General features: G+C 37.0%; 1 protein-coding gene across 1 annotated transcript in view; it reads right to left on the reverse strand.

Moving 5' to 3' along the window:
• The window catches only part of LOC107714403 (glutamate receptor ionotropic, kainate 2), an 85,614-nt gene that overhangs the window by 10,809 nt on the left and 56,609 nt on the right, over positions 1–18,196 (reverse strand). Inside the window, exon 8 of the mRNA XM_016520239.1 lies at positions 15,387–15,612. Within this exon, the coding sequence (XP_016375725.1) occupies positions 15,387–15,612 (226 nt within the window). The remainder of the gene's footprint in view (positions 1–15,386; positions 15,613–18,196) is intronic.

Consider the following 18,196-nt stretch of genomic DNA (forward strand, 5'->3'; position numbering starts at 1 on the left):
GTGCCCAAGGTTCCCGCTACTCCCTTCAGGGATCAGGTGGTGAACCTCCAAGCGCTGCCCTCGGAGGAGGCAGACCCAGCCCTAGCTTTGCTCTGTCCCGTCCGAGCATTAAGATGCTACGTAGACCGGACTCAAAGCTTCAGGACCTCAGACCAGCTCTTCGTCTGTTACGGAGGCCGGCAGAAGGGGAATTCCATCTCTAAGCAGAGGATGTCCCACTGGATTGTGGAGGCCATCACCCTGGCTTATCAGGCACAGGGTGTACCCTGCCCGTTCAGGCTGCGAGCTCACTCAACTAGAAGTGTTGCATCCTCCTGGGCGCTGGCTCGTGGCGCCTCACTGACAGATATTTGTAGAGCTGTGGGCTGGGCGACCTCTAATACGTTCGCTAGATTCTATAGCCTTCGTGTGGAGCTGAGATCCTCCATCACCCTCGGCAGTGGACGCGCAGGAACGTCTGGCGCCGGGCCTTCATGATGAATCCGCGGGAACCGTGGAAGACCGGGTTCCATATTGAGACCTAAGCGGGTTTCGTATGTGTATAATTCACGGTATAGCCTTAGAGCCCGTGTTCCCCGGCAGACTTCTGCCTGTCCAAGAGGGTTATAATCACCTCCAGTTTCTCCATATACACCTAAACGGATGCTATATGTGTATTTGCTTCCGAAACCTCCTTCGGGAAGGTTGGAGCTTCCGTAACGTCCCTGTTCCAAGTAGAACGGGTACGTTTTCCCAGTGTTATCCAGTCTCACTTAGTAAGGTAGTGCTTTGAAAAATGGTGAGTGGAACTACTTGTCCCGAGCCCCGGCCTACACCAGATAGGGGCGCAGGCGGCTCGCACAGGGCCAGCCCCTCTTTGGCCGATTCCTCTGAGGAAGGATCTACTGACTCAGAGACGGGGCACCGTTTGGCACCCACGTCCAGACCTTTGGAAACTCCATGTCTGGTCCCTGGACGGGACGCGGAGGTTCTAGGTGACCTACCCCAGGATGGGAAGTCGGTAGGTAAGCATGACCTTGTCATCAGGTTCCTTAGAGGTCCCTCTATACCCTCTTGGGACCTGTCTCTAGTGCTGAAATCACTACAGCAGGGCCCAATCGAGCCTTGCATTCAGTTGAGCTAAAGTTTCTTTCATTGAAAACTCTGCTCCTGCTTGCACTGGCCTCCATCAAGAGGGTAGCGTTGGTCACCGACGTGAATCGGAGTGACCGACTGAAAGGGAACGAGGGTTACCATACGTAACTGAGACATTCTATAGTTAACAGTTCACTGGAGGGGAAGATTATAAGTGAATAACAAATTAAATTTCATTCTGTTGCTGAAATGCATGGCTTCAAAAGACCTTGAATACAGCGCACCAGTATTTGCTACCTTATTTATTTTAGCCTAACTGAACTGCTGCTGTAGAATGAAGACACTTTAAAATATCACACAATCGCAAAGAAAATACTGAAATCTTATTCAAATAGTACTGTATTAGGTTATATATATATATATATAACTGTCTCATTGATTGCACTATAATACTTGAGGAAAGCTGAGACAGTGAAAAGGAAACATGAAGTTTGTCACTTCAGTGGTGTGAGATTATGTTTCTCACAGAGCTGTACAGAGGTGAGAAATACAGACACTAATGCAGTACGAGCCATAAAAGCCTAATGCTGTTTGTTGAAACAGCTCCCAGGGTGCCATTGATAACACACCAATAAAACCCAATTACATTCGAGGGACTGGCATTTCCGGTTTTTATCTATTTATTTTCTGCCTAATTAAAACTAGTTGCTATTCTTAATTTGAGGTAATGTTTCCTTCTGGGCCTCCTTGCGGGCTTCGATTCGTAACTCTCCCCCATTCCCATCAGCCATTTTACCTCCCTCGCAAAAAGAGGTAAACAGGTTGTGTTCCCTTCATTCAGCACAGATCAAAAAAGGCTAGAGAGGTGCTTTCTCGTTTCATTTGAAATATGAGGTAGAACAAGAGCACTCACAAACCTCGCTGATCCTTTCATGTTGTAATAGTGGTACTGCTGTAGTTAACTCTCTATAATAAGGATTGTACTATTGCCTGAATAATTGAGAACTCAAATGTTCTTTTGCTCAATTGCACCACACAAGTATATGAAACACAAAGTGCTCTTTATTTGCTGAAATTTTTATTTATTTATTTATTTATTTATTTGTATGCTCATCGTTAGCACTTAGGTCTTAGGGTTTTGTAAAATAGTAGTGCAGCTATGCAAAATCCTTTATTTTTTTAGATGGTTTTGGCGACTATTATTTCCACCAATATAATACATATGTCATATATCTTTATAATATAAATCTTTTACTTTTTCCTAAATGGCTATATAAAATACAAAAAAAATAAATAAATAAATTAAATAAAATCGAATGAATGAATGAATGAAAACAACATCTCTCTTGCACACACAAAAAAAAATCTGAATAAATCCATATACACTGGAAAATAAAAATAATATTCTATGCAAACTTAAAATAATTTAATGATGAATCAACACTTTGGTTCCATATTTTGGTTCCATTGATTTAGAATGGTTTTAATCTTACTTTACTTGCAATGTTTTTGGCGACTGACCTTCAGTTATTACGAGTATTAATCTGGATGAAGCCATATGCACAGGAAATCATCCATTTAATAAAACATTCAAAATCATAAAAAAAAATAAATAAATTACGGTTTTAATCTTAACTTCAGCAAAAAAATGTTTTTAAATTATTAAATTCCACATATATATATATATATATATATTAGATAAATGCTAAAAATTGCAAAATAAACATTTTTTTTTATATTACACAAGCCTGCATATACAGAAATTGCCAACTTTCTTATTCTGCAACATCAAAGACAAGTAACAGAATGAATCTTTGACCCACTGTACAGCACAAGGTTGTTCAAATGCCTGTATACAGCAAATAGATGAGGTATCTTTAGGAAGCAAGGACAGAAGATAGCTTAAATGAAACGGAATGATGAGGGTTTACTTGGATACTGGTAGCTCCTCATGCACAAGCAAACTCCTGACAGATGTTTGATGGCATGGCATTGTACATGACTCTTCTTAATGATGCCTCCAGGGACGGGGCCCGTCCACAGGCTGAAAGCTGACTGGGGGGCTTTCTATTTCCACAATCCTCGAGGGGCAAGCAGCACTGCCCCAGAACACTGATATACACCGCAAGTGCTACAGTACACACATTTAGCAAGACAATGAAGTCACAAGTGAAAAAGGAGCCCACAGCCGTGACCAAACTAAAGGGTGAAGTGTGCAGGGGGTTTATGTTAAAATACTTTTCTTCTATCCCAGTTTACAGGCATTTAAGTAAAGCCATTTACATGCTAACTTCTGGAACAATATAAGCAGTGTGGTCCTCCAGTGCATTCGCTGACGCAACTACCATTGATATGAGTTTGGGGCATGGCTACCTGTTTTGAACAACTGAAGATTGGAGGAAGCATTTGGGAAACCGATTTGGAAACAGTCATTCCTTGCGGTGTCACTTCTCTTGTGAAAAAGAAGTGTACCTGATATGCTCTTGTAGTGTACTTCACATCTTAAAAAAGTAATAATAATAAATTAATAATAATGTAATTGGCATAAATGAAATAAAAGGCCACTTAAAAGTACATTTTCATGACTATGTTCCTTTACACTTATGTGCACTTTTAAAAAGTGCACTTTGTAATAATGTGTGATGAAAAGTTTGAACCTTTTTTTATAATATTTTGTTGTGATTTAAAGAAATATTGTACTAAATTGCAACTTCACTACAACAAATGTGTAATTTCCAATATATTTAAATGCATACACGTTTCAATAGAAATTATAGTACATATTAATTTACCCTTAATGCTTCTCAGTACATTCAGAATTACAGTTTAAGTATATTTTAAAAGAAGCCATTATGAAATTATATATAAATATGTACTGAAGTTCTACTTAAGTGGCTTTATTACATTTAACATTAAATTATAAAACATCTTCATTTAATTGCAATCAACATGCAATTAGGGGTCTAAAACCTTACAATCAATTTGCACTCAAGTATATTCAATTTAAAATATATTATTTCTGTACTATTTTTAAAAGTATGCTAAAATTCCCTTATTTTTTCACAAGAAATTACATGTCATTATTTACTTATCCTTATGTCATTCCAAACCTGTCCTCTGTGGAACACAAAAGAGGATACTAATGAAAGTGTTTCAGCTGTTTTTCACCATACAGTGAAAGTAAATGTGGTCCAAATTAATTTCATTGTATGGACTATTGCATCTTCCAATCATAGTGTTCCAATCATAGAGGTTTAGAATGACATGATGGTGAGGGAAAGTGGCTATTTTATACCAGAACAGAGGCAGAGGTGAATGTGAATTTACAGTGGATTGTCAGGAATTACTGCCTTCCTGAAACACCGCTGCCATCGTTTTGAGGACTTCATGCATTTCACCTGCTTGTCACTTTCACCTGTCTCAGTATAAAACCAGACGTTCAACTGTGCCAAGAATTTACATATTCTCATGTAAACGTCTAATTAACCAACACAACAAACGCAGATGGTCTGAACACCGACCCTGTCTGTTCCCGCACAGGAACGCTTGCCAGAAAGACTCGGCCATCTCTCGCCACCACAGTTTCAACATTAATGCATCCTGCCGACTGTGTGCTGCTGAAGTCAACAAGATATATGCTAAACGCACGACTGTATGCAGCCTGCCTATGCTAACTGATTCCAAAAGGGTAGGATTAGCAATGGAAATGGCCTGTGCTGAGCTGTCTGGGAACGGCACACAGGGGAGTGATAATGCTAAACATCCTTTTCCATGTGCCCTGCATTCGCGCGACACAATGCAATCCCATGACATGCGACTGACAAGCTAAAAACACCCTCACTGGGTTGTCTGTTAGACAGCATACCTGACAGACAAAGCATTAACGTCTGCGAGACGGGGCACTTGATAGCTGGATTTCGCTGTCCATGTGGAAAAGCCTGGATAGCATCTTAAACCAGCACACAGACCTCCCTCCAAACCATGAATGGATTAAGATATTCTAGGCTGTTTTGTCCCTGACACATCAACAAATTATGATTATATTATAGCACAATAGTCTCAGAACACCTTCATGAATATTCATAATTCACCTTTTGGAAAGCATGCTGCCTCGATCAGCCAGTTTTATTACTGGTGTAAAAGAGAACGAGGACGGGAAACAATAAGGAAAAGGGGGGGGAATTATTTCCTAAATACAAGATTAGGAAATAATTATGCTAGCAAGTTTCAAACTTATAAACAGCATGACTTACAGCGACAGAGCTTCGGTTTCAACCTCTGCCCCCTTTTCAAATAGCTACAGGGTAAATTATTTGGTAGACTCAGTCCCTGATGGCTTGGCCGCAGTCTGTTCAAGTCAAGTGAGTCATATTTATTTGCACAGCACTTCTCATAATCTATGTTGTTTCAAAGCAGCCTTACATATAAACAATGCATCAGACTGACCGTCTCATGCACACAAAAACATCGGCTGGCTTCGCTAAAACGTCTGGGAGTCAGGGTGCACAAGTCTATCCAAAACAAAGTCTTGTGAACATTGTGGGGTGTTAAAGTCAGCATGAAATGAAAATTAACTCTATTTTCAATCTATTTTTCAAATGCATGTTATAACAGGGGTATTCAATTAAAGTTACAAGAGGTCCGGTCTCTACATTTATTTCCCAGCAATACTTTTTTGGAATAGTTATACATTTCCATCTGGGCAACAATCTGGGTAAGGTAAGGTAAGGTAAGGTAAGGTAAAGTAAAGTAAAGTAAAGTAAAGTAAAATAAAATTCTAAACAATAAAAATAGTCATCTTAGGTGAGGATTTTGGGCCACCAAGAGCCAAAGCAGTGGTGTCTGAATGAATTAATGAATTAATGAATCATACAGTCATACATTTATATATATGACAGATAAAATATGCTGAATTTTAATTTATTGCAGTGTTTTAGTGAAAATCTATTTTGCTGCCCATGTTTCTGCTACTGTTGTTAAAATAACAGTGTCATCTGCAGTTCTTGTAACACTGTATGCCTTTAGCAGGGGAGAGAAACAATGCGCACAGAGCAGAAAGGGCTTGAATGAAGCTTGTTTGGCTCTAGATAAAAAAAAAAAATAGGGGATATAGCAGCAAAAGATCATTATACATCAGAAGTGCTCAAGGTCTTTTATGGTATTGATAATTTATTTAATTTGTTTTTCATGTGCTTCTCACTTTAAACTGTAGAAATGGTAAGATGGTTCAACCGTTGTCATGTCTTGTGGTACTGTTGGAACAAAGCTGGGGTCCGGAACAGACCACGGATCGCTATTTGAGGACCACTGTTATAGAACTTATTGTGAACAATTCATCTGGGCAAAGTTTTGAGTAGAAAATGTCTGATAATTTCCACTGTCTTCTTTTTCCTCGTGGTATAATCTCCTTCACATAATCTCGCCCTTAAAGGGATGGTTCAGCCAAAAATGAAAATTCTGTCATCTTTTACTAACCCTCATTCCAAATTCCTAAGACTTATTTATCTTCGAAACACAAATTAAGCTTTAGCGTTAGTTCTGGCAGGTCACGTGAGTCAAGCTTGCATCAGCTGATTCTCAGCTGATCACATCTACCTATAGGAATACGACACGTATCGCGGCATTCCTATATAAGCTCTATTCAGTATTATTCAGCAGCTTTTCAGCCTGCTCCGGAGCAAATTACCCTCCTCCATCCCCAGCTCCTCCTTTCGCCACAGTCAGGAATTGGCTTTCTGATATTCCTTGCTAATCAGACTCCTTTATCTTGAATAAAGTGTTACACTTAAATATCAAGTACATTAATGATATCTGCCTTGTTCTGTTCTGTTAACCCTAGGGGGGTTATTATTGCTGCTCTCCCTGCTCATTCATGACAGGCTGCATGGATGGGCAGGGAGTTTTTTGCCCAGAACAGAACCAAATCAAACTCTATGCTAAGTATCTACCATTTTGACGATAGTGGTCCTGACAGAACTACTGTTTTGACTACATCAACGCTTTCCAAGAAGAAGGAGAAAATGGCGGCCTGAGCAGATTCAACATGTCTGTCAGAGATGATAATGTACCTAATGCATAACACACGACTATAAATTTGTTCTTCACTTGCTGAAATTGAATTGGAATGATCAGGGAACTGACGGGAAAAAAAAAATCGCACTGCATGCTAAAGAGAATAAACACCAAAACTTTACTGTGTTAGTGAACATTGTTGTATGCTATGTTTTGACAGACTAAAATGTAGTTTTAAATACTGCAGTCTAAATACTGAACTATATTTAAGATACTATTTTATGGTCTTTTTGTGCCCTTTCACTTTCATGGAGGAAAAAACATTGAACATTCTATTTGGACATTCTGCTAAACGTCTTCGTTGTGGGTGAACTATCCTTTTAAATGTTGCATGATGCCCTGGGCTTTGACCTCCCAGTTTAAAGGAGAAAACAAAGAAAAAGGGAGAGGGAAAGAGTAGAACAGACCATCACATGACAGACGCTCATGTGAAAATCTGCTGCCTGCTGTTTCCCAGAGTCTCCCTTCACCAGCAATCCCTTCACCCACCAGATTGTTACTACTGACCGGCTCTCAAATACGCTTGCCAAAAATGTCTGAAATCCCACAAAATCTGTTTGCTTGAAAAATAACTACGCTGCACTTGTTTACAGTTACTCCAAGCATTCCAAAGCCAGGTTACCCAGGATTCTCTGGGGCACAGAACAGTGTTAACACATATCCTGATGAATTACCACAGCCAAAACAGGATCTCATCCAAACGTAATGACGCAAGATTAAATTTTGTCAAAATAAATGGAGACGCGATGTTCACATGGACAATAAAATCCTAAGATATGAGATCACGGACCATTTCCGATAGGCCACTGAGCAGAGTGTCTTCTTATAAGCATTATTGTTGCATGATTAAATCTTTATCAGTTTCACACTTATGTATACTGCATGACCACTACAGAAAATGGAACGATTGACAACAAAACAACATACGTTTATCTATACATTTCAGTAAAAAATTAGGATAAAAAAATATTGACTAAATCAGTAAAAAATATTGGTTTCCAATAATCTAACAACTTAATGTTCTAATGCAGAGTTTTTCAAAATGTTGATGACCCAAAAATATTGCTGCTCTTCTTAGCTGCTTATAAAGAAGAGCACCCCTTCGCTGCCTTCTCCTGTAAGTTGCTGCTGCCCCAGTCTCTGTTATTCCAGAAGGATATGCTTCTTTCAGAATGCCATCGGTTGTGGTTTGGGCGGTTCTGGCCTATCGTTTGTGTCGGGGGGTCCGGGCCTATCGTTTGTGTTGGGGGGTCCGTGCCTATCTTTTGTGTTGGGGGGGTTATTATTGCTGCTCTCCCTGCTCATTCATGACAGGCTGCATGGATGGGCAGGGAGGTTTTTGCCCAGAACAGAACCATACCGCCAAACCAAACTTTATGCTAAGTATCTATCATTTTGACGATAGTGGTCCTGACAGAAATTAAGCGTTAGCGTTAGTTCTGGCAGGTCACGTGAGTCAAGCTTGCATCAGCTGATTCTCAGCTGATCACATCTACCTATAGGAATACGACACCTATCGCGGCATTCCTATATAAGCTCTATTCAGTATTATTCAGCAGCTTTTCAGCTTGCTCCGGAGCAAATTACCCTCCTCCATCCCCAGCTCCTCCTTTCGCCACAGTCAGGACTTGGCTTTCTGATATTCCTTGCTAATCAGACTCCTTTATCTTGAATAAAGTGTTACACTTAAATATCAAGTACATTAATGATATCTGCCTTGTTCTGTTCTGTTAACCCTAGGGGGATTATTATTGCTGCTCTCACTGCTCATTCATGACAGGCTGCATGGATGGGCAGGGAGGTTTTTGCCCAGAACAGAACCATACCGCCAAACCAAACTTTATACTAAGTATCTATCATTTTGACGATAGTGGTCCTGACAGAAATTAGGATTTTTACTGAATCCTGAGAGCTTCCTGGCCCTCCATTCCACCTAAACTTTGACACTTCATAAGATGTGCTAAAATTAGTTCATATGTCATCAGTTTTAAAACGACTCTTCTGAAGACACACAATTGCTTCATATGATGAAGGCTTTTATTCATATACATTTATTCACAAACATTAATCAACAATAAATACAGAATGTCAATTACGGTCAATGGCAGCTCAACCGTACGTGCTTGACATGTGAGAACAAACCTCAATGGTTCTTGCCAAAGCTCAAACATGCTTGCATGGCATGTGAGAAATGAGGACAGAAATCTCTAAGGTTTCATTAAAAATATTCTCATTTGTGTTTCAAAGATGAATACAAGTCTTATGGGCTTGAAACAACATGAAGTAACTGATGACAGAATTTTCACCTTTGGTTGAACTAAACCTTAATGCTGCATATTACAACTGAACTAACTTTAATTGAGCAGTTCACCAGCCAGTCAGACAGTCTGGTAAGAAGATGCTGCAAAATGGAGCTAACTTTATACCAATATTTAAAAAGTCCAATTATTCGGTAGAATGTGACTCTAGATCACTGATCCTGACTGAGGATCAATACTCAGCTCCCCATTAAGAAATGTAGCTGTACTTCTTTTAATCAGAATATTTCTCACTATCTCAGTATTGACATTCCCTGCAATACTGGCTCAGTAATTTTCTCTTTGGACATTTACGTCCTCCCAGTCTAATGACTTGATAATGGTATATGTAGATTTGTATCAGTTGTAATGCAAAGAACTTTTCATGTGTCCCTGGAACTTTACTGATCAGTGTTTGAGAAGTACTTCTAAATGACACATTTAAAAACTCTTTTTTTCTAAACTTTTAGAAAAAAGGTACAAAACTGTTACTAGTGCGGTACCCTTCAAAAGGCACTAATATGTACACTTTAGGTACTAATATGTTTCTTTAATGTACGAATATGTGCCATTTAAGGCTAAATAAGGTACAAAGATGTACGTTTTGGCTTTCGTACCTTTGGGTGACAGCTTGGTACTGACATCAAAAGTGAAAATATATGACAGAGGGGGATATTATCAGAGAATAATTATTTAAATGATAGTATGTTTCTTCATATTTAAGTCCAAGACTTAAAAATGTAATTTAAGTCTTATGGATTTTTTTTTTTTTCGATTCTCATATTCATATTCATCTTTTTCCCATTTTTAACATACCTTCCCATTTTCCCATTTTAATGTTGGCAGTTAACATTCCTATGCAGTTTTATTGCATGGAACATTTCCAAGAAGCCTGAACATTGAAAATTCATTATGGAAATGTACAGTATATTATCTATAAGGTGATTTATAATTTTAGTAGATGAATATATAAATGTATAACATATATAAAATCCCCATAGTAAACCCATATACCCATTGTTTTTTTATGCTCTTATATGTAGCAACTATACATGTCAACAATATATTGCATTTATATATTAATCTTATTAAAAACAACATATATACAACAAGTCTGTGTTTATATATAGATTTTACATATATATTATATTTTTAAATACACCTCCCTTTTACGTTTACTAATATCAGTATGAATTGATAGGTTTTAGGGTAGATATACATGCTCTGTACATGACATAAATTTCATATATGGAAATTGAATATATATAGTACATTTGCAAACGGAATCCTTTTTTTTGTTTGTTTGTTTCATGCAAGAACAACAATACAGAGTCAGTACACAAGTGAGTATAAGATGACAAATTTGTCATTTTGGGGTAAACAACCAAACTACGGCCAAACTAAAATCTGACTGCTGTTATGTTGTTATGTGCTTCATTTCCCTTTCAGTGTGTAAACTTCTCGTTTCTCTTCTGGTTAGGACATGGTGTCATCCTTCTCATTACATTTAACATCTTCCTACGCTTTTTTATAACTTTAACAACAGCGTATTTGTATGGTATTCTAATTGCAACAAGAATATATTTTAAGGTATATTTTATAATGTGCACACAATTAGTGGCATATGCCAGGTAGTGGGAAGCCTCTGGGCACATGTCCAGTCAGTGGGCTGGTTAATCTCTACTTCAAAATTGAATGAACATATTAGCCACACAAAGCCACATAATACTGAACACAATACACCAGTTAACGGTAGCTAACGGTAGCTAACGGTTTACATTCATTTGGCTGATTGACATGGTGCCTGAGGCAGAGGAGTCAGGCTTCAGAAGTGCCCAAGAGGCCTTTGATCCTCACATTAAGGTGCCTTTTCCATTCTTGGTTATTTTGGTCCTTTCAAAGCAATATAATGGATCATGCTGTTTTATATCGAATACGATCACATGCTGAGGTCATTTGTTGCTTATGTAGCTTTGAGGTCCAAGTTATTCCAATGCCATTTCCTTCCTCTCTCTCGCAAGTGAACAGTGTTGGGCAGGAACACATTTCTAGTAACAATATTACTTTCCCCAGTAAGTAGTAGTGTAATTAACTACAAATAAGATTTCAGTAATAATATTACAGTTACTATGCATAAAGTAGCTTGTTACTAGGTTGCATTTATTGTCTCAACTCCTACATATTTGAAATCTAACAATCCAATGATCAAATCCATTTTCATAATAGTCATTCACAACGTCACCACTGCAGCAATCAAGGTAGGAAGATGGGGAGGTTCACATTCAGTGGCTGGAAATATTATCATTACTTTAATTTTGTTGTGAGAAAATTTGACAAGAACTTTGTTGTCAAATGTAAATTGGGTTACACTTTATTTCAATAAAGTCCACTTTAGACATTCTACTAACTATAAGTAACTTTGTAACTACATGTCAACTAATTCTAATTGATTTGCAACTACATGTCTACTAACTCTCAGAGTAGACTGTTAGGGTAGGTTTAGGGTCAGTAGAATAAGTTGACATATACTTGCAAAGTTTCTGATAGTCAGTATGTTGTATGTTGTTGACCCATCAAAATAAAGTGTTAGAATATATTAAGCAGACAGTCTACTAATACTCTAATGACTGCTAGTTGACATGTAGTTGCAAAGTTACTTACTGTTAGTAGAATGTCTAAAGTGGACTATCGAAATAAAGTGTTACCGTAAATTGTGGCATTACAAGGCTTGTCCATCCACATCCCTTTTATCTTGATACAAATTATTATCACCTATTATCAAAAGCCTTTCTAGAATCCTGCGTGATTTTTGACAACATACATATACAAACATGAATAAATAATTGCACCTGGCTAACAGCTGCATTATAAATGCAATTAGCATGAAGCTACACTTGGCAGTTTTCTGCTAAAAAATACGGATTTCCTAGTCTGACACTGGACATGAATGGCCTCTCCAGTCTTTTTACAACTAGGAAACTCAGAGACAATGTTAACACCCAAGTTTCTGAGTAGGATGGGCCATAAACTTTAAACATGGTGGAGGAAAGAAAGAATATTTACATGCAGTGAATGTTTATATGGTTGCCAATGAATGGGATGCTACAACGTATTAAAAACCTGTTGGATATTGAATATCTTCTATACCTTTTGGATTTAATAAGATTTCCTCAAGAAATGGGCCAGAAAAACTCAGAAAAAAAGAATTACAACTTTACAAGTGGGAAGTAGGAAATTTCCACATAAAAATAGCATGTGAAGGCAGCATTATAATATGTTTTACTCAAAACTCACTGTAAACCACCATTGAATATTTGTAATAACTTCTGATTGCAATCTAATGTGGATTTTGATCATACAATGAGGCAGAAATATTTGCTTATACATCTGCTTAGTATTTCTCATGTAAACATAGTTTTTTTATATATATAAAAATAACCCAAATCATATGAAAATCACATTCAAATCATTATACTATAGAAATTATATGAAGAGATCATTTGCAAAAACCAATAACTAATTTTTTTTCAGAAATCACGTTTTTTATTGCGCATTCCAAGTAATATCAATCAAACTGCAGTTGGTTTGTTTTGATTAAGGAATAATAACTTAAACAAATACAGGTAATTTACAAAATTTAAGCTCATTGAAAGTATGTTTTTTTACATACTAAAAGTTTGTTTTATAGCAAAAGCAGATAACTCCAACAGTCGTTTTTTGACAAAAGCAGATAACTCCACATTTCATGTTTTGGAGTTAAAAAAACACTCGTTTAATCGTTGTAATCTCCTCAGATGACAATGTAGATGCCTGACAAACGTTGTTGTTGTTGTGATCATAAACTGTATGGATGTTATTACACGCAATACACAGAGCTTTTCCCTCACCATTGTAACGCGCTGCTTTTGCAAGGTTCCGTGAAAACGTTGCTAAAATGGACTTATTGGCTTCTGTTCAACAACAAGGGCACTTGTCGGCTTCTGCAGTAAAGTGTGAACTCACGATGCCTTGAAAGTGGACAAAACCGGCTTTTTTGACAAAACGTATTTAGGGTTCAGATCGCGCTAAATAATTCACGACAATCAGCTCTTTTTTTTTCAAAGTGGCGTTTATCGGTTTTTGCAAATTAACTCTTCATATGTTTATTAGCTTCATGTTTCCTGTGTAGAAATTGTTTTTCTGGGTTTGTTATGTACGGAACAAAAGTGTAGTGGAACTTTGTAGAAGCGTAGTGGAACTTCATCATCGGAAGATACAGAACGGGTTATGAACATGCGATATGAGTGGCATATAAGCAGCGAATGATCTTTCTCGGAGTCATAACAGCAAGAGCTGTAAAAAAAAAAAACTAAACAAAAAAAACAGACAGACAGACAGACAGTGCAGGAAGCCACTAATGCTCATCAGATCACATTATTGAATGGAAAAATAACAGAAATTATGATTATAAGTAAACATTTGTAAAGACTATACAGTATACCCTAACAGTCACAAAGATGCGCACATATGAAGTCAGAAAAGAAGAAAGTGTGAAATTGCCAATGTTGTGGAGTGTAATGAAAAAGTAGTGCAACAAATTACTGCTGACAGGGAGTAATAAGTAAAGCAAAAATTATTAATTTTTAAAGTAGTAACAAATTTTGAGTAAAAAGGCCAACTCTGCAAATGGAAATCTAATTTTATTTTTTAATACTTCTCCAAAATGGTATCATGCCTATTGTGTGCACTATATGTGCTCTAGAGGAATATGAAGAAAATCATAGAAACCCTAATTCCCTCTTCTACAAACCCACGATAAGGTAAGTATTTTAGGGTCATTGTGTTAAGATGTCTTACAGCGGTATCATGTACAATTCTGGATGTTTTCAGACTCAAGTCTTACTGAGGACAGTTGTTTTTTTTTCTTCTATATTTCTGCTGCTGACACAGCCTGCAGCCGCATGTATAACAGGATTAAGACAATCTGCTACTGAGACTGATAATCTTATGCACAGGAGGGGAAACGCCTCACAGTTTCTCTTTTCATTTATTTATCTCATCCATTCGTCTATTTCATGCACGCTTGCCTCGGGGTCCGCGTTTCTGCACATTCACTGAGCTGCTGAGCGGCGTTCAGAGACGCTAACCTCAACTGCTTCACCTTCACCGACAGAGCAAGACAGTCATTAATCAAAATGAAATGAAGATTTGAGTCGACGCTGCAGTCTGAGAGAAACACACTTTGAGGAGAATATACTTCTGCATGGCAGAGATGTGTTGATAAACGACTGTGTGTCTCATTTCAATCAGTCTGTTCAATGATTCATGTTTTTGTTGAGATGTCTGACGAATATTTTTTGAAAGGTAATGCCGCTGAGACTAAGTGTTTTGGCAAAATAGAAATTGTTTTCAGTTGATTATGCAAATTTGTTCAGCTCTGGGCAAATAGCTGACTGATTATTGATTAGGGCAGTCAAGTCAGTATCTGCAGCATCAGTTCAAGTCGTTGTTTCAGATATTGATTGACAATAGAAGAGCCACTGCAGCTTTAGTGATCATTATTTTGAAAACAAAAAAAAAACAAAAAAGTAAATTCCTGATGCAAAGTGAAGAATTCCACTAATTAAATGGCTATGTACCAAATAATGACATAAGGACATGCAATATTAACTAAAATTATTGACTGCAAAAAAGTTCAGTCATGCAATTGTTGCGTTAAAGAGAGATGTCTGCCTGATTTAACCATAAAATAATTTTGCTGCTGTAAATTAGTGCTATTTGGTGCTATAAAGTTTTTAGATCGATTCAGCAATATTATTATTTATTTTGTTTACTTGAATAAATTCATTTAATTTAAATTAAAGCTTAAAACATGAAACTATAATGCAGTTTTAAATTCAATTCAGTTGTTAAGTAAATATGGACTGATAAATTAGTCAAATAAGACTGATAAATATGCCTTACCCATTGGGGTGCCGACCCCGTAGGCCTTGGAGTCTATGAGGCCTCCGATCTGCGTGAGGTTGCAGTTGCGCTGAGTGACAAATTCGATGGTGGTGGACTCCATAAGGAAAGCATAATCAGAGGTGAGCACACGTTCAATTCCTTCCTCGATGCTCTTCACCATCACCGAATGTCTTCGACTGCTCATGAACTCCCACATCTTATCATAAGTGGAGATCTTTGATTTCTGGGACAAGAAGTCAAATTCATTATCAGACCTTTAATACATAAATGCTATTTGACAGACATTATGCTTTCCTTCTAATATGACATTAAATGTTAACATGTCAATAATAAACAGTAAAGACAATTGGGAATAAACAGACCACAAAATTTGAGCCCAAACCAACAATAATAATTATAATAATAATAATAATAATAATAATAATAAAACACAAACTCCAGTACCAAATGTTCTAATCTTAAATATAAAAAGTATCAATTTTGGATAGACACTGAAACACACAACAGCAAAATATTGACAACTTCTAAAACGAAAATGGACATACTTTAGAAATGTAAAAGTTAGAACTGTAATTTTCATAATTTATGAAATAATGTTGCAGGTAACTGAGTTCAATCCCATGACAAAACTTTCATTTATCACTAAATGATAGAGAAAGTATTTTCAGAGAAATGCCTTTTTAATGACAAACTTTGTAATTGAAATTAAGAGGAGCTAATAAAAGTAAAGTCATGTGCATTCTTTGTATGAATAACTTTTGTTACCTGCAGAGCCAATCCTCCCTATACACAAAATATGCAAGCTGCGTAGGGCCCCCGAAACACCAGGGGGCCCCCTTGCTCTCAAAGATGATTTAATTTTATTTTCGTTTTTGAATTTGGCCAGCGGTTATGAAAACATGAATGATCATTTATTTTAATTCTGTCGCCCTTTCTACATAAAAATCTGTCAAATCATGTAATGTGAAAGTCGTACAGTCTTGCTTGAGACTAAAAACAAAAAAACGAGTTGAAAGCGTACCGAGCCGCAGAAGAGACATTGATTCTCAAGCTCTTTCCGCGAGCATATATATATATATATATATATACAGTGGGTACGGAAAGTATTCAGACCCCCTTAAATTTTTCACTCTTTGTTATATTTCAGCCATTTGCTAAAATCATTTAAGTTAATTTTTTTTCCTCATTAATGTACACACAGCACCCCATATTGACAGAAAAACACAGAATTGTTGACATCTTTGCAGTAAATGATTTTAGCAAATGGCTGCAATATAACAAAGAGTGAAAAATTTAAGGGGGTCTGAATACTTTCCGTACCCACTGTATATATATGATAAAAAAAATTATATCATGAATTATTAAAAAAAAATGGTACTCTTTGAATTCACAAGTATGCACATCAAACGATTCACAGATATTTGTCTCTAAAATAGTATGCCTGAAATTTTAATGAGATCACATTTAATTATCAATAAACCACCCACAGACCAGCTTTTCTCACTCACACTGCTCTCTTGCTGGGAACACAAAGCATATGCAGGTAATTTTTAAAATAATCTTTTTAAGAAGAATCATACAGCTATTGGTTAAAATGTCATATTTTTGCCCCCTTTACATGATTACTACGGCACAAATTGTGGCAGAAGCACACAAATCTGTTTATGACTAATCCTGACTAATCTCCAAAACTGAAATGTGTACCGACAGCATGCAAAATTCAGCATACAAAATAATACCATCTTATTCCAGCAGAACTACAAATAAACCCCTAATCAACTTAGATATTAAGGTTAGTAGCGAGATAAACGGTTGCCGATTGCAAAGAATCTTCAACCATTTTAAACTCAGGTCTTTTTGAGCCTCTGATAACTCATCTGATGGCATCTGAAACCTAATTAAGTCACATACTCAAGGTCCTGCCTGCCATTATTGTGTGTAATGACTTTTTGTGGCCGGTCGATATTTTAGATCAACTGGGTGATTTGCCAAGTGCCTATCAGAATCTGCTGGAGTTACCCTTGACAAATCAGCCGATTGCACATGTAGACTACACCTGCTGATGAGGCAAAACCATGGGGGCCGAGCTAGACAGACAGAAAGAAAGAGATGGAAATGAAAATCTCAAGGAATAAATAACCAAATGCATATTTCTTCTCATTGGTTTATTGTACTATACAACTTGTATACATAGATTTTTGTGAAGGCAGTGCACTAGGTTTTGGAGCAGAGCTTACCATTAATGTTATTTCCCACTATGTTTATAAATGATCATTTTTCCCCCAACCTTATTAAATGTGTCATCTTTCACATCAAATTCTTACTTTGTTTAAATTAATTCAGTTAGAATAATAAGAAACTGTAGAGTTGTTACCATTCAAATTAAATTAGTATTAACAAACTCTATCTTACCACTGCTGAGGAAACAGAAGCTGCATCTGAAGTGGCATTAGATGCATTTACACAGACAGTTTGATGAAGCTGAGGTGCCATACATGCATTTACACTGCACAATTTCAAATGCATAACTATTTTTATAAGATTAATGTTTTACGTATTTTTTAAACACAAATAAATGTTGAAAAAATGCAATTATACTTTTAAATATGACCAAACCACCAGTAGGTGGCGGCAAATGTCTGTTTTAATGAGTGGGTCATTTATTCAACCGATTCATTTAAACGGCTGATTCATTCAGAAACGAGGCAAGTGACTGTCCTTATGAATGGGCCACTGAATCATTGACTCACTCGATTCGTTCAAAAATGTGGATTCATTCAGTAACGAAACACCGCTGTGTGTTGCTC

The sequence above is a fragment of the Sinocyclocheilus rhinocerous genome, unplaced genomic scaffold (genome assembly GCF_001515625.1).
Source record: "Sinocyclocheilus rhinocerous isolate Xijiao unplaced genomic scaffold, SAMN03320098_v1.1 scaffold839, whole genome shotgun sequence".
Lineage (NCBI taxonomy): Eukaryota > Metazoa > Chordata > Actinopteri > Cypriniformes > Cyprinidae > Sinocyclocheilus > Sinocyclocheilus rhinocerous.